The sequence below is a fragment of the Halichondria panicea genome, chromosome 9 (assembly GCF_963675165.1).
Source record: "Halichondria panicea chromosome 9, odHalPani1.1, whole genome shotgun sequence".
In the NCBI taxonomy this organism is placed as follows: domain Eukaryota; kingdom Metazoa; phylum Porifera; class Demospongiae; order Suberitida; family Halichondriidae; genus Halichondria; species Halichondria panicea.
The window spans coordinates 1,371,736-1,396,100 of record NC_087385.1 but is presented as its reverse complement, the minus strand read 5'-3'; the positions used below and the strand labels follow the sequence as shown (position 1 = coordinate 1,396,100).

Here is a 24,365-nt window from a genome sequence, read left to right as displayed (position 1 = left end):
ACACGTACAGCACTGTCAGCAGCGCATGACTGCCGCAGTAATATCAAAAAGAAGAAATGGCAGTGAAGTTGTCTAGAACAGTTAGTCAGATAGCACACTTGTTCGTCCTCTATGGACTAGCTTTGTGCTCAGAGTTGTTCCCTGATGACGTCCTAACACCGTACACCCACCATCACGGCTCTCGAAGGTTCACTCGAGACGTGCAAGACTGTAAACATGTCAGTTGGGAGAATGAGACATACGAAGTCTTTAAGTTGAACATTGAGAAGCCTCAAGTTGCAGCTCAAATATTAACACATAAATTTGCAGATTTTGTTAGTGATAGATCTCTCCCTGGCAACCTCACAAGATACTTAAGACACACGGCTCTTGGCTCTATAGCATACATTGATGATCCATACTACATGCTGTCTGTTCTGGAGCCTGGTGGAAAGGACGGTTGCAAGAAAACCTTCTTTACAACTCGAAGGAGCTCAGTTCGAGAAACAGCAAGCAGCAGACCCAACGGATGCAAGGTAGCTGTCAATGCTGGCTACTTCAAAGTGAGCACCGGTGAATGTCTTGGTAACATTGTATCTGATGGTCATTTGATACAAACTAGTAACGATGAGCAAAATGCAAATTTTGGAATTCGAGAAGACGGCTCCATCGTCGTGGGATACCTATCGGACTCGGAGATTTGGAATACAACCAATCCATTTCGGCAGTTAGTGACAGGTGTGGTGTGGTTGGTACGAAATGGGTCAAGTTTTGTGAACGAGAGTTTACAACTCGAGTGCTCGAGTCACGAGGACACAGGCAGGATAGATACGTTTGCTAGCGTCCTCTCTGCAAGGACGGCAGTCGGCCATGACATCAAGGGGAGGGTGGTCATTGTGCAGGTCAGGTGATGCGTCAGTGCTACATGTACATGTATGTGCATGTGTTAAAACCTGTCTAGTTATTAAAATATTTTCTAAAGAGGTTGTGCATATACTTACATGTACAAGTCCTTTGGTGGCCATTAGATATGTATGTACATGTCGTGTGTATAGATCAGTTTAGTACCTGTTTGAATCCACATTTTTAAGTATGCAGCGCAGTGCTACATGTAGGTACATGAATAAATTAGGACATTAACTGCTAGTCAGCAGTAATATTATATTGTAGCTGTGCTGCTTAAGCATCTGTCAGTAGTGCTGGCTGACTAAGCAAGTCTTAATTGTGTCTTACAGTTCATTTCTCCACTTTAAAACTCTTGTAACTTAGCAGTTGTATAATGGATTCAGTATTGTCTATGTTAATGTTGTGTGTGTGCATGCAGTGTTCATAAAATGACTTTGTTTGGTCCACTGCAGGTTGACGGACAGACTCATCGACGTGGAGTGAGCCTCTGGCAGTTTGCAGAGCTGCTCATCGCTCATGGAGTGATCAACGCCATCAATCTTGACGGAGGAGGCTCTAGCACGTTTGTCGATGATGGTACCGTCACAAACTACCCTTCCGACCATTGGTGAGTGAATTGCTCTCTTTATTAAGCTAACAAGCTAGATCGAGAGTTCATTCCTATGAATAAATTGTTGCCTGAGGGCCATTGTAACTTGTCAAGTATCCCCTCTACATGAAAGAAGTATCCATATCTACATATCTCTACAGCTGGGGTGATCCCAAGTACCGATGTGAGAGACACGTGTCCACCATTCTGTGTGCCCATGAGGCACAGTGTCTGGAGCCACTATGTAACCAGCACGGGTCATGTGACAATGGCCACTGCTCATGTGATCCACCATGGACTGGAGACACTTGTGATAGACTCAACTGTGCACTCACCAACTGCAGCAACCATGGAAACTGCTCCGAAGGTCAACATTTTTTTTATGATAATAGTTGAAGCTGACTGTTGTGTTACTGTATGTTGATCGCTCATACTCTTACACTACAGGTGAGTGTAGCTGTGAGTCAGGATGGATGGGCCCAGAGTGCAACACCAGTAAGTGTCTTATAGTCATCTCTTATAATATCATTCATTGAGCCACTGTTCCTATTCGCTTTAATTTTTAAGAATGTACATTTTACTTCAGCTTGTTTTCTGTATTCAGGCATAGATGCAGTTGTACAAAAAATGTATGTCTTTGTTATCATTCATTCATTGTTAAAGCTAACTCTGTGTGTGTGCCACTTGTAGGTTGCCCTGTGAACAGGTATGGCCCAGGATGCACCTCCAGCTGCTACTGTTTTGGGCGCTCTTACTGTGACAATGACACTGGGGCCTGTCTCTGTCCCCCTGGTTACACCGGCTACGGTTGTTGGAGAGGTGTGTGTATGTGGGTGACGTGGAGGGTGTGTGTGTGTGTGTGTGTGTGTGTGTGTGTGTGTGTGTGTGTGTGTGTGTGTGATGAAGGGTGTGTGTGTGTGGTGGAGGGTGTGTGTGTGTGTGTGTGTGTGTGTGTGTGTGTGTGTGTGTGTGTGTGTGTGTGTGTGTGTGTGTGTGTGTGTGTGTGTGTGTGTGTGTGTGTGTGTGTGTGTGTGTGTGTGTGTGTGTGTGTGTGTGTGTGTGTGTGTGTGTGTGTGTGTGTGTGTGTGTGTGTGTGTGTGTGTGTGTGTGTGTGTGTGTGTGTGTGTGTGTGTGTGTGTGTGTGTGTGTGTGTGTGTGTGTGTGTGTGTGTGTGTGTGTGTGTGTGTGTGTGTGTGTGTGTGTGTGTGTGTGATGGAGGGTGTGTGTGTGTGGTGGAGGGTGTGTGTGTGTGGTGGAGGGTGTGTGGTGGAGGGATGTGTGTGTGATGGAGGGTGTGTGTGTGATGGAGGGTGTGTGTGTGTGTGTGTGTGTGTGTGTGTGTGTGTGTGTGTGTGTGTGTGTGGTGGAGGGTGTGTGTGGTGGAGAGTGTGTGTGTGGTGGAGGGTGTGTGTGTGTGTGTGTGTGTGTGTGTGTGTGGTGGAGGGTGTGTGTGTGTGTGTGTGTGTGTGTGTGTGTGTGTGTGTGTGTTGTGTGTGTGTGTGTGTGTGTGTGTGTGTGTGTGTGTGTGTGTGGTGGAGGGTGTGTGTGTGTGTGTGTGTGTGGTGGAGGGTGTGTGTGTGTGTGTGTGTGTGTGTGTGTGTGTGTGGTGGAGGGTGTGTGTGTGTGTGTGTGTGTGGTGGAGGGTGTGTGTGTGTGTGTGTGTGTGTGTGTGTGGTGGAGGGTGTGTGTGTGTGTGTGTGTGTGTGTGTGTGTGTGGTGGAGGGTGTGTGTGTGGTGGAGGGTGTGTGTGTGTGTGTGTGTGTGTGTGGTGGAGGGTGTGTGTGTGGTGGAGGGTGTGTGTGTGTGTGTGTGTGTGTGTGTGTGTGTGTGTGTGTGTGTGTGTGTGGTGGAGGGTGTGTGTGTGGTGGAGAGTGTGTGTGTGTGGTGGAGGGTGTGTGTGTGTGTGTGTGTGTGTGTGTGTGTGGTGGAGGGTGTGTGTGTGTGTGTGTGTGTGTGTGTGTGTGTGTGTGTGTGTGTGTGTGTGTGTGTGTGTGTGTGTGTGTGTGTGTGTGTGTGTGTGTGTGTGTGTGTGTGTGTGTGTGTGTGTGTGTGTGTGTGGTGGAGGGTGTGTGTGTGTGTGTGTGGTGGAGGGTGTGTGTGTGTGTGTGTGTGTGTGTGGTGGAGGGTGTGTGTGGTGGCATTGAGTAGGTACATGTAGTCAATTGATTTTCTCTTATATCCCTAGATTGTCCGGCTAACAAGTATGGGCAGGACTGCGCCTTCAAGTAAGTCTAGACACATGCTAGTGTATAATAATATGTAGTGCTTTCATTTCCTTGTACCGCTCTCACATCAGTTTTCTGAGCATATTATAAATCATATTATACATAGACTGTACAATATGCATGTAACTGTATGCATACCCAGCCAGGTAGTTAAATAAGTTGTATAATTCATTGTACCCGAACTCTGAGGCACTTTTACATGTACATGTACATGAGTATTTTCAACCAGATTTTTTGGACTGTAGTCAATTCAGCAAATTTGATTGTGACTTCCCTCCCTCTCCAGCTGCTCTCATCGTGACTGCTCTGACCATGGCAAGTGCTCCCCCGTTAATGGCACCTGTCTCTGTGCGACTGGCTGGTCAGGACCTGCCTGTAATGCCTCGTTGGAGGATGATCTAGACAGTCTCCTTGAGAAACAGAAGCTCCAACCAACACAGATACTAACCACGCCCAGTAACGACAGCTGGTCGACTCCTCCCTCTATACAACCAAGCTCCACCCACCTCGATAGGCTACATATAACAAGTGCTACCGTGCAGTCATTAGGGAGTTCCCCTAAAGAAACACCATTAGAGCCGAATGTCTTGTTAGGGAATCCCCCTGAAGTGGCACGCCCACCATTGGAGAACATGCATCCGTTGAAGGACTCGCCTAATACGGAAAGACCTGATCCACCTTTATCACATGACCACCAAGTCATCAACCAGAACACACCACCCCCTACAGAGTGCCCTGCATCATCTAAAACTGTACTGTCTGTGATCATTGCTGTCAGTTTATCGTCGGCATTGCTCCACGTTATATTGTGTGTGTGGACCCACAGAACTCTCTATAGGCAAATCAGCAAATGGTTTAACCGGAAAATACGACCGAGACTATCAAGATATCCGCACAAGAGGCGACGAAGAAAGAGAAGAAGAAAGCAGCACTTTGTTCCACTAACTCAACAGGACAGTTCTAGTGACTGCAGTATATGAGCTCTCAATCTATTTGTTTTGTCTGTCTGTGTTGCACACTTTCACTGCAATTTAATGACTTCAAATAATGTGATAAATCTACTTTCTGCTCTTTTCTTAGTCGACCCTTTTCTTTAGCAGTAAAGATCGTTTAATTTAGTTGCTCAATGTAACTAATGTGTTACATATGAGTAACTAAGCTAGATGATCTTTACTGTTAAAGAAAAGGGTCGACTATGAAGAAAGTCACATTGAATATTACATTACTTCCTGCTTGCCCATGTATCTCTATCTACATGCACCTCAATCATTAATTATGTGCCATCCGAAGCTGGCTAGACCATGCATGCACCAAGCTGGCTAGACCATGCATGCACCAAGCTGGCTAGACCATGCATGCACCAAGCTGGCTAGACCATGCATGCACCAAGCTGGCTAGACCATGCATGCACCAAGCTGGCTAGACCATGCATGCACCAAGCTGGCTAGACCATGCATGCACCAAGCTGGCTAGACCATGCATGCACCAAGCTGGCTAGACCATGCATGCACCAAGCTGGCTAGACCATGCATGCACCAAGCTGGCTAGACCATGCAGCATGCACCAAGCTGGCTAGACCATGCATGCACCAAGCTGGCTAGACCATGCATGCACCAAGCTGGCTAGACCATGCACCAAGCTAGCTAGACCATGCAGCATGCACCAAGCTATCATTAATTTTTAGTATCAAGTCAGCAAGAATTAATTGTTTGCCTCAACTTGAGCATCTTTATACTCAGTTGCAATTTACTTTAATTACATGTGCCATCAACGATACCCCAAGCACACACATGTAACCTGCACACAGTAGTTGACTAGAAATCAATAAATTATTTGAAACTGCTCAAAGCACAATAAATTAATAATCAACGGTCTCATCTCACACAAAGTGCGGGCAATAGTGGGTACAAAACACACGAACACACACAGACACAATAATAACTAGACTAGTAGTCATAGAGGAGGCTCATAGCTTCAGCTGTGCTGGCTCTCACCAGGGGAGACGGGTCTCTTAGCAACAGCGTCAGAGCTACATGTGTGGGGGCGTGATGGAGAGAGAGTCAATGGATCACATACATAATTATTAATAGCTGCCTTTAATTACAATAGGAGATCTGAGGAGTAGACTCACGTACCTTCACACACGTGCTCTTTAGAAATGATCCCAGCTTTATCAGCAGGTAGGTTCCCTAACATGTAGCCTGTGCAGAAAGAAACAAATGTAGTTATAGCCTAGATCCTATCTCCTATTGAAAGTGACCTTTTGATATATTGGTAGCAATATCTTCGTAGTACAACCTCTGAGAGGTTCGTTCAGCTAGACAGTGAGAATATTGAGGATCATAGCTAGATACATGTAGGAAGCTAAGCTAGAAAAAGAGATGGACCATCTTTCTTTCTGGACCTGGACAGTGGTAAGTAACTTGAGTAGCATTTGTAGCCTGATAGCTTCATATGGTTTGCTTAGTCTAGTTAGTATAGCAGTGGACATCACGAGCCACCATTGAACTTGTAAACATGTGTGTAGGTGAAGAAAACATTTCCCGGGAAAAGGGCGTATGCCGATAGGACCTCGCAGACAAGTTCTGCTGATCTTGATTAAACCATGTCACCGTGAGAACATTGACAACACTTATAATAGTGTCTTAGTCACTTTGTGCCTTCATAATAATTATTATTAATTTTGTATACATAATTGTGAATGTTTATAAGCAATGGCTGATTAGGGGGGACAACTGCAGGAGGTGGTTACAAGTGATTTCAATGTATCGTTCATAAGATATGAATGTTTAACGAATAACTGTATTCAGAGGAGGTTCGATAGGGTCAAAAGGTCAAGAATAATGACACTAGAAAATTATTGCGTACTGCATTCCTGACCTTTGGATCTAATGCATTAGTACTTAACACGCATAACAAACAATCGTTTGAAGGCACATTAGAAGCTTTTTTGAACTAAGGCTTAGTCTAAGCAACGTTTTTGAAGTTGAAGGCTGCTAATTAATGCTTGTAAGCACTGCTATACTTCACGCGTTTCCAAAGCGTTGGTGAAAATGGGCGTGGTAAGCTAGAATAAATAAATAAAGTGAATAAGCTAGAATTTCTCGCTTCTTGCTGATTGATTATTATTTTGTCTCAAGAATCAAGACTGATCAAATGATGAAAGATCCAGGGCAGAGGAGGGAGGACACGATTAACCTTAGCTAATAATTAGCTAATTATCACGACCTTTTAATGAAATTATTTGAACGATTCATCTTTTCTTTCTTTATAACCTCTACAGAACAGTACTGTAGTATGAGTGACAGACAATTCTTGCAGGCACAGAGCAAACTACAAAAATAAAAGGGTGCTAGAAGCTGAGACAAGATCAGAGTGCCTGAGATGCTTCTCACAGGGATCTTCGATCTTCTTGGCCATAGGGGTATCTATCTCTCCAGTAGGAGAAAAGGCTTACTTTGCTCTAGCTCTTGTGTCCACTATGTAGAGGTTATAAAGAATAAATTGTTCAAAGAATTTCATTAAAAGGTCGTGATAATTAGCTAATTATTAGCTAAGGTTAATCGTGTCTCTGGATCCAGGGTATATCAATGAATCAGCACAGCATCAGGTTGAACGATGATGATCTTTTGACTACTGTATAGTGCGAAATTTTCGAGGGGCTTAATTTTCGTGGGTTAGAACCCTACACGAAAATTAAGTCCACGAAAATTGAAGTACCTGCTATAACATGCATAGATTTAAAGGCGTGGCTTCCAGTAAGCAGTCATTCCGCGAACATTGTGCAACGAAATAGCTTTTAGAGGCTAATCCACGAAATATAAGTGCCTCAAAAATTTCGCGCTATACGGTATGTATGTCATTCTGTATTTACTTTTTAATTAGGGTTAAAAAAAATTTTAAGTAACATACATACACTATTATAATAGCACTAAGGCTTGTGATGATACCTTCTGGGTTCTAACACAGAGCACTTAGGGTTAGGGGCAGTGAGAGAGATATTCATGTATTTAGTTTGCATTTGAAATTCATAGCCCTTGAGCATAGCTACAAGGGCTACTATCGTAACAGCAATTATGAGCACGATCAGGTTAAGATCAACATCCATCTCTCACACATACCCACTCTTCACATAAACATTCTGTCTATTTATACCAGTTATGTAGCAGCACCAAAGTTATGGTGCAAAAAAAGAAATTTAGTTATGTTATGAAATATCATCAAGAGTGCACACACAAGAAGAATACGATCGATACCTCTACATAGTCTGGCCCCAGACCACTCCCTTGCACGTGATCTGACATGTGCCAGGGAGAGGGTCTGGCATTTAGAGTCACTTTTCTTGGCTCAGATGTCAAAAATGGACATCTCCAATCAGATTCGCAAGAATACAATTAAACTGTCATGTTGCGAGTTGCTCACGTGCAATTGACAGGATGTCATGTTACTTTGTGCACAGTTTTGTGTAAAGGTATCAGTAGTTTGACACTCCTTATGCACTCTTGATACAATAGTAAGAAGCTACAATAAAAATTGCAAACAGACATAATGAAAGCACCACGGTGCGGTGCTGATGCCTCGGTAGAGACATTTAAACATTAATTTTGCATGCAACATTTATACTGCATGGGAATCTAGTAGCCTCATTCGACTTTTTCTCTAATAAAGCGGGAGGATGAAAATACGAGGCTTTGGATCATGTTAGTCATAAATACTGCTAAAGGTAGTGTTCTATCCAACTTAGAAAATCGTGTACTTACTTAGAAAATCATGTAGCAATTAAAGAACTTTCAAATCTGATTGGCTAGAGACTCATGGTTGCTAGATTCCTATAAACAGTGCTATTATATAGGAAGATCAGTATAATAGCTGAAGGAACACTACAGCGCACTGTAGCTAGAGAGGAGGATATGAGACATCGTACGTGTGTGTGTGTGTGCCAGTGTGGGGGGCTAGACTGTATACTCACCCACAAAGAGAGCTGCGTTGCACTTGACCTCCGGCCACATACTCTTGAAGAACATGACAGAGTTCATCACGTACGAGTTGACCTTGTTGGTGAAGTCAGCAACCTAAAGGGGAGGGGGGAAACTTATTACATTTACTGTGGCAACACAGAATAGATGAAACATCAAGAATCTCCCTACAATGCTCAATACTGCTATTGTTCCGTACATGGTTGGCAAATTCCACTACCTAGGCTACTTGCTAATCAGTGGTTTACACAGAAACAATATAATTATGAAAGGGTACAAAAATACTACAATAGCTGAACACTAAAGACATGGTGTTATTCATGGTAACTGCTCACAATGAGTTTGCAGAGGTCGTTAAGGAACTCAGCATACAACAGCTGCTCCTCCGGGTTGCAGTGCTTCTGAAACATGGCGTTGATCTTATCTGACTTCATCAGTGGACCCACTTTCTGCAACGCCGCCTTACACGCCTGAATGCACAAATATTGGTAACAGATGTAGTCAACAAGCAACATCGGCTACACGTAGTACAGTACGTACATGTATCCTATACTGATGCAGTGATATGGCTAGAATTTTCAAAAAAATGGTATTTTTCCTCAATTCAATCACAAATTTGCCTTAGCCAACTGGCCTAAGAGGTGGTTATATACCAACCACCACTGACCAGTGTGGGCACATCCCTGATGATAGAGCAGCAAAATTGAATGGAAAATGGATGGTATTTTTAATGTATCTAAGCCCTCGTACTGATGATACAAGGTAAATTCTATTTGGTACTTTGCAAGCCCTCTCCCTCTGCCCTCCACCCCCTCACACACTCACCATGACAACGACAGGATCGGACTCGTTGAGATGCACCAGGAGAGTGACAAAGTTGGTCTGTATCTGCTCGAGGAATGGCTGCTCACTCGGGCCATTGCCAAACCGTGACAGACTGCCAAACAGGGTGAACGCAGCGGCTCGCACTGCAGGGGTCGGCTGTGTGTGTGTGTATGTGGGGGGGGGGAAGTGGAACAGTGTGTACATGTAACTGCATGTACACGAGAGCACCAGTGATGTAAGAAAATTGACCATACAGCCCAAAATGTTGTTGAGGGAGGACTCGGGTCCCTCTCATTGGTGAGTTTTATGATATAGATATTAGCAGGAGCACGAGTGGATGGAGCATCTTACTACGTGGATTCTATCGTCTAGCTATCACAATCGTGTCATATATGCCAAACCGCTAAGTGTTGCTGACAATATTAACGTTATTGGGGGGAGGGGGGGGGGACTTCATCAAGTTTACATGACATTTTAAGCATACATGTACATGTAGATAGAGCTAGAGAACGAAGGTTCTATTTTAATTAATATTTACCAAACTTGAGCGACTGCTATTTTGATGTTAACAATGCAACTCCTTTCTACACAACATTGCAAGCTGCAGCTACAGTACACGTAACTATAATCATTCACCTTTTCAAAGCAGGGTCTTATTCTGAGGGCAATGTTGATGAGGATAGGTCGCACATGTCCCTCGTCAATCTTCTCAAAGATCCTAGCAAGGCCAGACATGGCTTCCATGGTGATGAGGTCAGCTGGGTCCTCTCTGTCATCCATACCTGCCAACATTGCTGAGAGAATGGTGGTCGAGAACTGTGACACCTGCATGAACATGTACGAGGGGGACACTTTGAACTGATGAGATCAATATGACCTTCATTGTCTAAGCTCAAGATATGTTGTAAAGCCAGGTACGTAAATAGTTAGCGCAGTGGAACCCTTTATAATAGACACAAAGAAGATAGCTATATTTAACAAGATTCCCAGGCCCCTCCCCTCCCCTCCCCCCACACACACCCCTCCTCACCTGTGTCTCGTTGATGGAGGACATGTTACCAAGACCTCGGATACAATACATCCTCACGACGTAGTTAGCATCCACCTGTCTACCCAAAAGATTGTTCATGATCTGCTCTGCTAGAGGGGTATCCTGTGCCTCCACCAGAGTACACACCAGCTGCACAACAGTCATGTGACACTCACATGACATACCATTGTTCTTCTATTTATAAATCTAGTGGGAGATCACTATAAATACATGTACGTACGTACTGTATAGTGGATCACTGGCAATCCTCACCAAATCACGCACATTTATTTCCTCACCAAATACCCGCTATTATACAGTATTACATGTACAATGTATGTGTATGGACATGATTATCACATGACCCACTCACCTCAGAGTAGAAAGCAACGATGGTGATTCTGTGATCATCGTACACACTGTTGAGGGAGGAGCTGAGAGCGTCCACCACCTCCTTATTGAGGGCGTGGTGTTCTTCTGAGAGGGCCCGTGCCGTGTGCAGCATACCGTGGGGATACGTCTCATCTCCCTCGAATAATGGCCATACATTCTGAGACTCGAGTCTCTCCAGCATCAGCTGACTCTCTGTGCACTCGAGGAATATACGCAGCGAGTCCACAGCCACTCTGTGGGGGGGGGGTAGAGTGTGTGGGTGTGGTATGTCGACTTGACGAGCATTACAGATAATTAATCTTTAATTGTCAATCGGATATAGGTTGATGGCTGACTAATTTCATTTTGAAGTATTATATGCCCAGTTAAGATGTCCTGAAAAATTCAACTATTGTGCTAAGAGGAATTAAATTAATATACATGTAGGTCTACTGTAAGCACTTGTACGTAGGAATATAACGTGTCCTCACTTTGAGTTTGATGGAGCCTTTGATTTACTGTCCTTATCGTCAATGGTAGCACTCACCCCCACTCTCAGTAGGATGACAGCCAGCAGTCGGGAAAACAACTTCTTACCAGCCTCCATAGACTCGGGTACTGACAGGAGAACACCCATCGCATGAATAGCCTAAGGGGAGGGGGGGGGTAAATGTGTCAGCTACATACTGTAGTACAGTCTCGTGTCTAGATATTCGGTTGAGTAATATTATGACTGTTATCTAGTACAGTCTTGGATGGAGCTTTTCTTTTTTGGTTGAATGGGTACAGGCGTGTCTACGGCTGTTATTCTAGATCTAAATGTAGCACACAAGAAATTGTTTGCGTAGAGCTGAGAGATAGTGATGGCTGCAATTGGTAGACTGCATAGTTTTATTAAGAATTAAACAGATCAAACCAACAGTTGAGGGTACATACTGCCTTAGGGACGGCAGTCTCCATGCGGAGTGTCTTGCCACTCTTGATCTTCTCCTGATAGGGTAGACTGAGTTTGACGACCTCCAGGAGGTGGGTCAGCACCTGCTCCAGGAGAGGCCCCTCCCCCACAAACACTTGCCACATGGACACCCACTGCCTGAGGGGCAGAGGTTACAGATACATAATTATAGTTGTTTATGGAGGAATGTACTTTACAATGCCAATAGTGTTTATTCAACAACGTTTCAGATTAAGACAGCAGCCATACAATTATACGTACAACATAACATTTCTTGGAACATACGTTGTATAATTATAATAGACACAGTTGTAATGATTATTCATCTACGAGCATTATTCTATGACCCCCCTCCCTCCCACTCACTCGTCCCAGGGTAGTGGCTGGTTGAGCATGTGTGTGATGACTGAGTTGAGGAACAGCTGACACATTGTCCTCATGCAGCGCAGTGTCCCTGTCCTAGTCTGAGGGTTGTTCACTCCACACAGCTTGTCGTGCACCCCGTCAATCAAGTCAGGTATCTATGGAAACAAACCACTCTTTCACTGACTAATAAATCTCATCATATGTTGCATGGAGCTAGAACAGTGGAACACCTTTATAACAAACATGTTGGGGAACAAGTTTTGGCCATTGATAATTATGAGGTACGTGGCCTTTAATTTGTTGAGGGTTTGTTTTGTACACAAACTGTTTATTTGGGACCTGGGTGCCCGTGGTCTTTATATCGTGCTTGAGCCTTTCTTATTAAGAGGGATTCCACTGTTTTACACAGACCAATCAAGTTAAATTTAGCTCGTGAATTTATAATCCAGCTATATTATTTCTGTACCTGTTCGCTGAGGGTGGAGCCTCGTTGCTTGACGATCTGGTTGAGCACGACACACGCTCCACTGGAGCTGTGGCCCTGATAGTCGATGAGCCCGTCCAACAGGTACGTCACCATCGACCACAGGTGGATACTGGACACCTTCTTACACAGCACCTGGGGGGACAGAGGAAGAAATAGAACAATGAATTGTAGGAACAGTAGTGCATGGGCTCTTAACTTTCATTGTACAGCTAATTCAAAGTAACTTTCCCTAAAAAGTACATGTATTATTAATTTGGGCTCTGAATCGAAGTTTGCACACAACACTTAGGAAATATTATAGCACACATAGCTAGCTAAGAGAGATTCCATAATTGATTGCAAGAATGGTGCCATTTCAAAAAATATGAAGGCGCGCCAACTTGGTTCACTCGGTGACAATTCATCACTAGGTTCACATTGCCTCAGAGTAGTACCTACTAGTAGAAAGCCTAGATCGCAGGGCCACAACGGATTTGTACTGATAATTATGTCTTATGTCTTAAGAGTCTGACCGCAAGAAGATTGTACCTTGGAGAGGTCATTGACGAGACTGAACAATGCGTTTGGTTCATCGTTCTCAGCTCTCTCCCTGAGCAGAGTGAGGGCCTCCACCAGCTGGTCAGTCACACCTGAGTGGGTAGAGAGAGAGGCTGATCAGTATACAATACATGTAACAGTAGATCATTCTGTACGCTTAACAACACACACAAGAAAACAACCACTTCACACCTCACACACACACGCACCCATCTACGTGTACTAGCAAACAGTAGAGTTATAGGGGATTTGATTTCCTTTCTCTATAATAATTATATTGAGAGCGTGTTGGGTTCCTTAATTAGGGGTAGTTTACTCCACACACCTGGTACAGCAGTGGCTATCTTGAGAGTGAGTTGTATACAATCCACAGCCGCCTGGCGTACAAAGAGGGAGGGGTCAGAGCAGCGGGGAACCATACGACCGAGTAGGTGACCCTGCATGGCCAGCTCACGTGACGCCTCGTTGGTCTCAGAATGAGTGTGGTAGGTCTTGAGGAGCGCTAAGAGACACTTGATGCTACGGCAACGCTCCACCTCGGTCTCAGATTGGGTCCACTCCTCAAGATGCTGTTAGTGTGTGTGTGTGTGTGTGTGTGTGTGTGTGTGTGTGTGTGTGTGACGGGTGAAGGGTGTGTGTGGGTGTGGGTGTGGGTGTGTGTGAGGGGTGGAGAGTGTGAATGTACTAGTTGTCTACAAGACCACATATTATACTCACCTTAAAGATGGAGTCCAAGTTGTCAGAGGAGACGTCCTTCTTGAGTATGGTGACCAGGAGGTCAGACACAGCATCCATGGCGCCCTCAAACAGCTTGTTGCTCTCTTCAGGGTTCTGCACAGGTAAGAGCATTTTTACAGTTAATGATCTTTACCCATTCCATATTTATTATTCACTAGGCAGCATTCAGGCAACACGAGATCCCAGTGCTTTACTCATCCCAGTGCTTTACTCACAATGATTTCCTTGTTCTTCTTGCTGCTGCTAGACATACAACCCCCTGCCATGAGGAGGGGGAACACGGAGTCAGTGGATACCTTGATCACGTCAAACTGATCAGCTGGTGTCAGTTTAGGCTCCAGCTTGCTATCAACGAGTCAAGGTTCATAGCACAGAACACATCATCTAGCTGGATCACACTTACATGTACACATTATTATGAGGCTAAAGGGCATCAATCACAATTAAGAGTATATTATGTTCAGTGGAACTTGTCTATTGTGGTCACCCTATTAGCAAGTCCCCTCTATAATACAGCCAGGTTGTAATTATGTAAAGTCTCCATAGCATGTGTTTGGACCTATGTTAGTAGGTCACCTCTTTAGTACAGCCACTGTTGGTCTGTCCATCATTATAGACTTATAGACAACTTCACTGTATCATGTATCATTATAATTAGTCCTGACAGAAGGTGTGGATTTATACAGTGTAAGGACCACTATACACGATCTACGATCATAGGATACGTTAATGTGGCCAGCCCTCGAATGGCTAGTGACCTAGTCTCCGTGGCTATGGGAGTATTGATTGGCTCAGCTCGTATGTAACCAAGGAGATGGTTGATCAGATCACCTCTCTTGGAGAACACAAAATCGTTGGTTTTGAGATGGTCCGGATGAAGAGCACGTCCAATCAGATCGATCGTACGGATCAGGTTCTGCTTGACTGTTGTGTCCTGTGGGTCATGTGATACTCATGTGATGTCACATGATAGGGTATTAGATATGTACCTTCACTTTGGCAAAGTGTGGGTTGATGCTTCGCAGGATGTTGACTTCAACACGAGAAGTAATCAACCTAGATTGGCAAAACAGATAACATACACATACAGCCATACATGGTACCGGTAACCAAAGCCTCAACCTTGAGCTTGATCAAAGTTTGAGTTATAAGCATGCCATGTCATAGGCTTTACTTCAGCTTCTCAAATATCATTGCAATTGGATGGTGCTCATAGACTCCCTAAGGGTCCAGTTTGGCAATGCCTTATAACTGAGTAGTTATTCAGAGCGCTGAGAGGAAGTATCACAGCCAAAATAAAGCCTATAGGCTTATAGATACTTTACACCAGTGCACTGTATGGCTACTGTATAAGAGGAGAAGCATTCTGTATGGGTACAGTGAAACCTGTCTCTAGTGGTCACCCCAGCTAACACAAGTTGAAACACAGGCACTAGAGACTTTGTAGCCCATGATTATTATCCCGCATGTATTATAGAGGGTGACCACACTAGACAGGTTCACTGTACCACAGTGTGTATAGGTACAACACTCACTGTGGTGGAGAGTGGAAGGTGACGTAGCCATAGCACAGCATGACAGTTGCCTTGATGTTCTCAACGTCAGCCTCACTCTTGTCTTTACTGAACCCAAAGAATCCTTTGCTCTTACGAACCATGTCCTCCTTGGTAACAGCCTCTAGCTTAGCAACCACAGTGTCCAGATGAGAGGCAGCACAGAAACCAGCTCCAAAGGCAGCACCCTGGAAGGAGGAGGGAGGGGGGGAACGCATTAGTAATTAAAATTTGTGGTGAAAATTTTCAATTTATAGCAATATCTACATATACGTACATGTATATTCAAATCCACATACATGTAGTGTGAATAGTCTACACATCTGTGCAATACAATACAAATAAAGATGATAGAAACTACCAAGCCCCACTGACTCCACCCACCTCTCTCTCGTCTTGGCTGGCGTGCCTGATAGTTGCAAACATTGCGTCCAGGTGTTTCTGCACAAACTGCTTCTGGTTGGACTTCTTCATAATGATTCCCAAACACTTGAAGAGGAACCCCTTCTCTTGTGAGTAACCAGAGTAGCTGGAGAGGATGGTTTCCTTGTCACCCATTGCATTGCCCAGCTCTATGAGCCATTCCTCAGAGTCTACCTCATCAATCGTACGGGAGAGAAACTGTGTGTGTGTGTGTGTGTGTGTGTGTGTGTGTGAGGGGTGGAGAGTGTGGGTGTGTGTGTGTGTGTGGGGGGGGGGTCAAAGTAAAGAGAGTAACATTAAGCTTGAACACACTCCTACAAGCAGTCAAATCCCTAGAAGCACATGGAACATAGCCCCAGAAAGCAGGAATCTTATTCTGAACCAACATTTACAATGTACTACATGTTCTAAATCATAAGTAATAAGAGTCTGCCTTTAAAGATCACAATGAAGATGTATCTGAAGATGTATACTCGATGCAGTTAACTTAATCCAGTACCTTCAGCATGAGGTCCTCCCAGTGCCTCTGGTCCCAAGTGCCCTGTGTAGTTTGCTCTGCACACACAAACAAACAAAACAATGAAAAGTCATTCAGCCATAGGAAAATACATGTACACCTGTATAGATGCATGTATAGATAATAATCATCATGTACCCCACTGTACTGTACAGACTGATCACACACCATTGATATAAGTCTGTAGCTTAGGGATGACAGTGTCCCACATGTTGACCACCTCCTCTTTGATGTTGGGACCCAGTGCTCTCATGCAAGACAGTACATGCTCCCCACGTCCGTGCCCGTTGCCAGGGTGACCAGCCATCACTAGGAGCCGAGCTAACAGGACAGGGGGCTTGGGCAAGTTCACTGGAGAGGAGAGAGTGCATGGATGTGTGGTGTAAAAGGTGTTGTGTGTGTGTGTGTGTGTGTGTGTGTGTGTGTGTGTGTGTGTGTGTGTGTGTGTGGGTTGTGTACATTGACATAAAAAGCCCCTGTGCTACCACATCTGGTTAATCAAGGTAGATCCTGTCAATTGATTACAGAACATGTATGGTCATGCCTCAGACCACTGAACCCACATAATAAAATATTAGCCAACAGGAGAGATGCTGCTCATACAGCTATCAATCATAGCTCATACCTTCTACTTCCCCTCTAGTTGATAAGCAAACACACACTAACCCAGCTCCTCATAGTTGAGGTCATACTCGTCCACGTTATTCTGCCTCTTCTCAGTGGCAATATCAGTCACACAGCGAGCCACAATACCCAGGGCATTGGTGTAGGCAGGGGGAACCAGGAACTCTATCAGGAATGGCCACAGGACCTGGGATAGGGAGGAGGGGCAAAATATTAGTGAAACGGAAAAGTACACATGTTTATATGAGCTGATAGAGTTATCATTACAAACACAATATCTAGTTTCAATGTGTACACAGTACCTGCTATCACTACCTACACCAGTCAGTACTGAGCCTTGGACAGGCAAGCACAGCTTGTGTTCACTATATACTCATAGCAGGAGCACATAAAGGGAAGGAGCATCTGACTCCCTACACTTACTCAGAATAGCTGTTATCTAAGTGGTGTACATGTACAGAGTGAGGTACAAGCTGACAAACCCACGCAGCACAGTAACATTTCATTATAAGTAATATATTCACATTTTTCACAACTACCATATCACACACATACACTTGGCCACCCATACACACACCCACGCCCACACACACACACACACACACACACCTGGTCCATATTCTCGATGGTAGTGGTGATGAGTTGCAGTGACTTGCTGCTCATGTCTCTCAGTGCCACTGGAGACACCTCCTCGGATGCCAACTTGGCCAGGGCTTTATCATCAGGATTAAAGGAGCACTGTCGCACAATGAACTCCACCATGAGCTGACCACCCTCCAGTGAAAGGTAGCCATGACTGGCCATGGCAATTATCACCTGGTTAAACAGTCGACACACCTGAGAGAGAGAGAGAAGGGGATGAATCACTAATAGATAACCACAGTTGGTGAGTAAGACCAGAAATAAATGAAGCGTAAATTGTACGGTGCATGTAGACATTGCTTCTACATTTATAATCAAAAGAGCCATGCAATTGTCTACAATACACCAATTGAAAGAGCACATCACACTAAATTCCTAGTATATCTCATACAGATTGCGTCACATGCTGTGTGTGTGTGTGTGTGTGTGTGTGTACCTTGAGCGTTTGGTCGTGTAGTACAATCTTGAGTCCACTCACAATCAGCGGCTTCTTGTCCTCCAGCTCACTGTCTGCATGATCACATGATCACACTTTTAGTAACACACACACTCCACACAGTCAAGGTTACACACATAGAGGTACAGTATAGGCCAGTTTAACTTACGAAACTACATTGGCCTGTATTAATACTAAAACCTTATAATCAGTAGATTGAGACTCATTCCTTCATACTTGTGACATATACAGTACAGGCCAGTTAACTTGAAGGTTGATGGTTAAAAGGTTGCTAGAATCCAGCAAATGGGTTCTCACTCACACTCTTGTGAAAGGTTACTGAACTACCAGTGAGGTATTATAAGACTTCTCAAGATAGAGCTACGTGTGAATGTTCTAGCCACCATGCCCAGTGTGTGTGTATGTGGGTCAGTTCATTTGTTGCTCACCACAGGAGTTGATGAGGTGCTTGATAACGTCCAGTGTGGCCAGCCTCACCTTCTCCTGGTTGATCTCCATCTTGGCCAGGAGGAACGACACGACTCTGTTCGAGTTGGCCTTTGCTGTGGAGTGGGTGGAAGTGTGGAGGTGGAGTGGGTGGGGGTGGAGGGCTAATTATACTTACTGATGACGGCAAAGCAACGGAGTAGTTCGTTGTGGTTCTTGATTGTGACAGGGTTCGACATCACCACGGGAACAGAGGCCTACAGTTGTTATAGATACGTACAGCTAGTAAGTTCAATAGCAGGAATGTGCCCACACTGAGCGGTGGTGGTGGTTGGTACTTTAATCACTACTATATAGACAAATAAAATCTTCCATGTAAGCGTCACGAAAGGTGCTGACTCAGCCGAACGTATGAACATGCGTGCACGGCCGGCTGCAGGGACGTTTCTAGACATTGAAGCAGGAGGGTGCTCAAGCAATGGGGCCGTGCGTGCAGCCGAAAAGTTCGCCCCCTTGCACCCTTGCATTAATTATACAAGGATGCATTACATAATCACTATGCCAATGCTGATTGCTCATGCTCAATTGGGGCTGCCGGTCATGACTTAATTGCAATAGCAAGAGCTAGCATTACCAACGTATGTAATTTGCATTTTAGAATTCGATAGTAGCTAGATAGCTAGATTAGTTTCATGGTTGTCTGGGAGACCAGGGGGGTGCTCAAGCCTCCTGAGCCCCCACCCCCCTCGTTAGACAGGCCACTGGGCTGTGTATAGTAGTGTACGGTTGCATTCAGTTGCTTTGCACTGGCTGTGTGTTCTGTTGGTTGCTCTAGCAGTTCTACATGGTCTGTGCAGGGTCTGGTTGCTCTAGTTGGTCTGGCTACTCTGGTTGGTCTGGCTGCTCTGGTTGCTCTAGTTAGTCTAGCTGCTCTGGTTGGTCTGGTTGCTCTGGTTGGTCTGGTTGCTCTAGTTTGTCTGACTGCTCTGGTTGGTCTGGCTGCTCTGGTTGTGCTCTAGTTGGTCTAGTTGGTCTGGCTGCTCTAGTTGGTCTAGCTGCTCTAGTTAGTCCAGTTGGTCTGGTTGCTCTAGTTGGTCTGGCTGCTCTGGTTGCTCTAGTTGGTCTAGCTGGTCTGGTTGCTCTAGTTGGTCTGGTTGCTCTAGTTGGTCTGGCTGATCTGGCTGCTCTAGCTGCTAGCTATAGTTGCTCTAGTCCACTGGTTTCTCTGGCTGTGCCTATATTACAGCAAGAGTTCATTACAGTAATAGCTAGGCTACACATAAGTCAACCAGCACAAACAACACGAGAAACCAGTCTGGCTGGAGCAAACAGGCCACTACACAGAACAAGTGCAACTAGTGCTAACTACAGATCAACCAGAGCCAGGCTCTAAGATCTACACACAATCAAAGCAACCAGCCAACTACAGCAATAGCCAGGTCTCACCCCGCTTTCTCCTCAGATGGACCTGGTATCGGCTGCTTGTGTATGCGCCACCTATTCTCCAGAAACTGGATAACAACATAATATGGTTATAGTATAAAACAATGACGTCACAACAAACGGAAGTGGATTGAAGGAAAAAGATAGAAGTCTGATTGAAGGCTTTCTAGATCATCTGATAGCATTCTGATAGCTACCCTTAGCCTGATATATTAACAAAAGACTCACAGTCTGCAACAGTGGATGACAATCGTCTGCTGATACCAGCCTATATGGACAGACCACGCCCATCTAACAAAAACCTACAGCTCTGTCTTTAGCTAGCTAGCAATAATAGTTCTGTGTATGATTTTAATATTATTCTTCGTATCAAGGTTTGATAGTTTGATAATTTTGCGTATGTGCAAACAGTCAGTTGCAGGCCTCTTTTCTTCCTCCGAGGCCAGTGAAGAAGGCTACCAAAGCAATGAAAGCAAGTACAGCGCAACTAGACTAACCAGACCAACCAGACCACCAGAGCAACCAGTGAAACCAGAGTGACTACACATAGCCAGTGCAATCAGAGCAACCAGTGTGACCAGAGCAACCATGCACAGCAACCGTACACTACACTACTACACACAACCTGCAATGTGCGCATGTCCATACAGTGAGTCAGCACTTTTCGTGAGGCTTATAGGGAGGATGTGTGTCATCTCGTGATCTCTCTTTTAATTGCATTCCAATCTTTTTGACATTGGTTTTCAATGTTACAGTAATAGTGTGTTCCTCATGATAACTCTGTTATTCTGTGACTAAGGCTTTTCGAAGTCGAGGGTAGTATAGATTAGACCTAGATCAAACTGTTTCCGTTGCTGAACCCCAGTGAACCCCTATTCAGTACGAGATATGCTAGCTACAAGAGGTGAGAGCACTGCACCTTCATAAATATCTTAACGAGGACATCAGCTGGAGAAACACTATAGCTAGCCATAGAGACCTTGAGAAACACCTAGAGCTAGCTAGACAGCCAGTTACAAACTTTCTAGAGTTCGTTGTGGCAAGGTTGCGGTAAACTGCCAGCTTAGCAAACATCATCACAATGGAATTCTAAATTGTCGTACCTCCTCTGAGGCTTATATGTGAAGAAACAACCAAATAAACACCTTTAGGCCTAGTTTATCACATACCGTATCACTAGAATATTTTTTTTGTGAAAACTTTGCGAATGAGCCAAATTAGTTAATTGACCCTTCGCAGATCTAACTATTGCGTTCTGGCAAGGATCGTGTGTCATTATTAGGCTTTATGATTTTATTTTTGTGAAACAGTCAATGCTCGTTGACGTCAACTTTAAAAAGAGGTGTGAATAATAAAGGCAAGTCTTGGCATATCACTATAGTAGTATCACTGCAATGGATGGTACGTACATGTGTATGCAGCATGATGAGGAGGTTGTCCAGTAGAGCTTGGAAACTCTCACATTGTTTCTTGCAAGCTGCATCCACCACCATACACAAGCACTGTGTGTGTGTGTGTGTGTGTGTGTGTGTGTGTGTGTGTGTGTGTGTGTGTGCGTGCGTGGGTGTGGGTGGTGTGTGTGTGTGTGTGTGAGAGTGTGTTTGTGTGTCAACATGAGAACAGTTTAGTGCATCCATTTACAATTACATGTCTTTAAAATAAACTACACTGTGTAACATTCTTCAGTGATGAGCACATAAGGTTTCATGGTTTCAAGTTCATAATGCTCACTGTACTAGTGCTACTGCATAGCCGGGATTAGGCAACAGTGTGAATTAAGACAGTGTGTGTGTCCTCAACACAAGGGTTACCAGGGAGGGGAAATACAGAGCTCTACAGTGGCCATGGTTACCTGTGAGATGTAGTAGTGTTCCTGGTGTTTCTTGTAGAGCTGTGCAATGAGGGGGAGTAGTTTGGGCAGCTGTGAGTCCAGTTGGGCGGGGGATACCAGGTGCACTATGTACCCTATTGCCTCCACTACTGCCATTCGAAGCTGGAGGGACAGAGGACATTTACAGTTTCTTAAGAGTGTACTTGTAGACAGCTTTGGCCTTCCGCATAACAAGTTATACATGTATACATACGTACATGTATCTCATAAAACACTCTTCTTGCATTGCATGACCTATAATTATACAGTATCTCTGACAAGGTGTATGGGTATAATATACATGTAGCTACAAAATGCCTCCTTAGAGCCAACTTCCAGATGGCATAATGTGCTCACTGAAAATACATTAATTAGCTATAGCTATTGGCATCACATAAGTATGTACTCTGTATACTACTATCACAGTATAGCATCAACCATAATTACTCCCCTGCACACCTTGGACTCTTTGGACTGCAGCCAGATGGAGGTGAAGAGCTCATAGATGGAGTAGGCTTCTCCCTCGAAGTCCTCTGCTCTTATCCTAGCCTCAGCTGCTCTCTGTTCGTCGGCCAGGAAGTCAATAATGGCCTCACTGAATCGAGACGTGGCTATAGGGGAGGAGTGAGGTTCACAACGTGTGCGGTGCAGTGATCTGAATGTAGTACTACCCATGAAACTGTAATCAGGAGCACATGTGCTGTTATACAAACATGCATAATTATGACAGCTATAACTGATGATTTAGAAGATGTTTGGTAGTACTACTAAAACCCTTCAAAACATTACTAGATGATTATACGTGCACTCACCGAAAGCAAAGACCCATTGCATGTTGTCTTGTTTGGTAGCTCCCAGCATTGGGATCATCCGACTGAGCACGGTAGACAACATGGGCACCACCTCAGACACTGGGAGGGGGGGGGGCAATAACATCATTAACTCGTACTGTACCTATAATTATAACTCTCACAGTGCACAAAGTCATACATGTACATCTGTGCTTCGTGAATACATAATTATTATATAACTGAAAACTCAATCAACAATGAAAATACATTTGTATGTAAGTACTCTCACACTACATTATTATTGCAACAATGAGCACTATACTGGCATTGTGTATATAACCTACTGACAATACACCATTAAACCTCCTACATGTATTATTATAAGCTCTCACCATTGGAAGTGGCGAGCTGCCCCAGAGTGTTCACGACAAAGAAATGAGGACTTCCTCCAGGTTGAAACTTTGTGAGTAGCTCCTGCATGACAAGCTTGGCGTGTGAGATGCCCATGGTGCTCAGCAAGCTGGAGGCAGCCCCCTGCCATGCTGGCTCCACCTCTTTACTCATTGTGAGCTCTGAAGACGCCAAACTGACCAACTTGTTTGAGAGATTATCGCTGAGTTTGTTGATGTGCTCTTTGCTGATACTTTCCATCAGTTTGAGTAGAATTATCCGATGGTCTCTAGGGAGCTAAAAGGGGGAGGGGCTGGAAATTAGATTAAAGGGTGGACCTTATAGCTCACCTTGTTGTGTTTCGTTAGATACGCCAGACATCTTTCCAGCACAATGACGTACTTCTTACGACCAATGTCCACAATGCTCTTGAAAATTGAATCACTGACAGAGTCTTCTTTGTCACAGGCTGCATCTACCAGAGCCTCGATGAGACCTGCATGAGATTGTAAAGTGTGTGTGAGTTGCAAACTTGCCAAGGTACTCTTACCTTCAATCTGTGATCTTCCCACCCCTGATAGCGACATGGCTCCACTGCAGTACTTTAGTAGTAGAAGAAGCAGTCTTCTCTAGCTCTCTCTTTTCAGCTACTGTCATGTCACATGACAGGTTTGCAAAGCGAGATGTACAAGCCCCGCCCCTCTTTGGTGCAAAGCTCACACAACAATGACCTCATAACAAGCACCCACACCCACCACTGCACTCTATCTCTTGGAGAGCTAGCTAGCTATACAGTGAAGGGAACGAAGCTAAGTCCGGCCATGTCAGCAAAGCGTACTAGTCCCACATATGATCCAAACCTGGTGGAAGTCAAAGCCAAGGTGAGTACAGCTTACTGTGTGTTTGTCTCATCACACACAACACTACAATACTACAATTTATATGATTATAGCTACCCAACTTTGTGTGTACTGTGCCAGTATAAACTGACATTGTTTAGAGAGCTGTAATAGCTTAAGGTCTCCAAGAATTGGCTTGGTTTCATCACTGGCATAGGGTCCACTTTAAACCCCCACCCATTCAAACGTGTGGGTACGTCCAATTTTCTCACCTTGCTTGTAACTTAATTTGGACTCACCTATAAAAATCACACTTCATTTGGTGGACATTTTAATTGAGTGTTTTTAGTGAGTATCGCATGTCCGTGGGAGTAGTATCTGTGTGTTAATGCATCTCTCTCCCAC

The 24,365-nt window shown here is 44.5% G+C and overlaps 4 protein-coding genes across 5 annotated transcripts in view; 3 read left to right on the top strand and 1 right to left on the bottom strand.

The window, feature by feature from the left end:
* The window catches only part of LOC135340996 (partitioning defective 6 homolog gamma-like), a 53,971-nt gene that overhangs the window by 27,780 nt on the left and 1,826 nt on the right, over nucleotides 1-24,365 (top strand). The window contains exons 1-2 of one of the 2 annotated variants that reach the window (XM_064537443.1): nucleotides 13,414-13,418; nucleotides 23,887-24,002. In XM_064537443.1, the coding sequence (XP_064393513.1) occupies nucleotides 23,943-24,002 (60 nt within the window). In that variant the 5' untranslated portion in view covers nucleotides 13,414-13,418; nucleotides 23,887-23,942. Of the gene's footprint in view, nucleotides 1-13,413; nucleotides 13,419-23,886; nucleotides 24,003-24,365 lie in introns of those variants that run through there. The other variant, XM_064537442.1, reaches the window with a different exon arrangement.
* On the top strand, nucleotides 38-4,760 carry LOC135340984 (N-acetylglucosamine-1-phosphodiester alpha-N-acetylglucosaminidase-like). The gene is made up of 7 exons (XM_064537429.1): nucleotides 38-881; nucleotides 1,338-1,492; nucleotides 1,636-1,841; nucleotides 1,922-1,969; nucleotides 2,165-2,293; nucleotides 3,660-3,699; nucleotides 3,986-4,760. Exons 1-7 carry the CDS (start codon nucleotides 57-59, stop codon nucleotides 4,677-4,679), a joined length of 2,097 nt encoding a protein of 698 aa, XP_064393499.1. The 5' UTR covers nucleotides 38-56; the 3' UTR covers nucleotides 4,680-4,760.
* LOC135340994 (keratin-associated protein 5-4-like) lies at nucleotides 2,300-3,642 on the top strand. The gene has a single exon (XM_064537440.1). It carries the CDS (start codon nucleotides 2,375-2,377, stop codon nucleotides 3,620-3,622), a length of 1,248 nt encoding a protein of 415 aa, XP_064393510.1. The 5' UTR covers nucleotides 2,300-2,374; the 3' UTR covers nucleotides 3,623-3,642.
* Nucleotides 5,510-23,826, bottom strand: LOC135340982 (maestro heat-like repeat-containing protein family member 1). Its single transcript, XM_064537427.1, has 34 exons — nucleotides 23,672-23,826; nucleotides 23,472-23,617; nucleotides 23,124-23,418; nucleotides 22,753-22,851; nucleotides 22,400-22,551; nucleotides 21,923-22,063; nucleotides 21,480-21,572; nucleotides 18,806-18,884; nucleotides 18,630-18,743; nucleotides 18,181-18,254; nucleotides 17,712-17,939; nucleotides 17,145-17,289; nucleotides 16,647-16,829; nucleotides 16,461-16,516; nucleotides 15,923-16,159; nucleotides 15,521-15,726; nucleotides 14,975-15,041; nucleotides 14,711-14,919; nucleotides 14,201-14,330; nucleotides 13,965-14,078; nucleotides 13,573-13,816; nucleotides 13,239-13,339; nucleotides 12,690-12,842; nucleotides 12,224-12,378; nucleotides 11,839-11,995; nucleotides 11,394-11,551; nucleotides 10,904-11,156; nucleotides 10,531-10,680; nucleotides 10,137-10,325; nucleotides 9,501-9,656; nucleotides 9,011-9,145; nucleotides 8,669-8,771; nucleotides 5,835-5,900; nucleotides 5,510-5,728 (listed from the first exon to the last, which is right to left on the bottom strand). The coding sequence occupies exons 1-34, from the start codon at nucleotides 23,706-23,708 to the stop codon at nucleotides 5,646-5,648; spliced, it is 4,908 nt and encodes a 1,635-aa protein (XP_064393497.1). The 5' UTR covers nucleotides 23,709-23,826; the 3' UTR covers nucleotides 5,510-5,645.

Coding starts and splice junctions, on each gene's coding strand:
- LOC135340984 (XM_064537429.1), top strand. CDS start 57: ATGGCAGTGAAGTTGTCTAGAACAGTTAGTCAGATAGCACACTTGTTC. Junction 2,294..3,659: donor CGGCTACGGTTGTTGGAGAG/GTGTGTGTATGT, acceptor TTATATCCCTAG/ATTGTCCGGCTAACAAGTAT. Junction 3,700..3,985: donor GGGCAGGACTGCGCCTTCAA/GTAAGTCTAGAC, acceptor CTCCCTCTCCAG/CTGCTCTCATCGTGACTGCT.
- LOC135340994 (XM_064537440.1), top strand. CDS start 2,375: ATGAAGGGTGTGTGTGTGTGGTGGAGGGTGTGTGTGTGTGTGTGTGTG.
- LOC135340982 (XM_064537427.1), bottom strand. CDS start 23,708: ATGTCGCTATCAGGGGTGGGAAGATCACAGATTGAAG. Junction 23,419..23,471: donor ATCTAACGAAACACAACAAG/GTGAGCTATAAG, acceptor TCCCCCTTTTAG/CTCCCTAGAGACCATCGGAT. Junction 13,817..13,964: donor ACTTGGACTCCATCTTTAAG/GTGAGTATAATA, acceptor ACACACTAACAG/CATCTTGAGGAGTGGACCCA.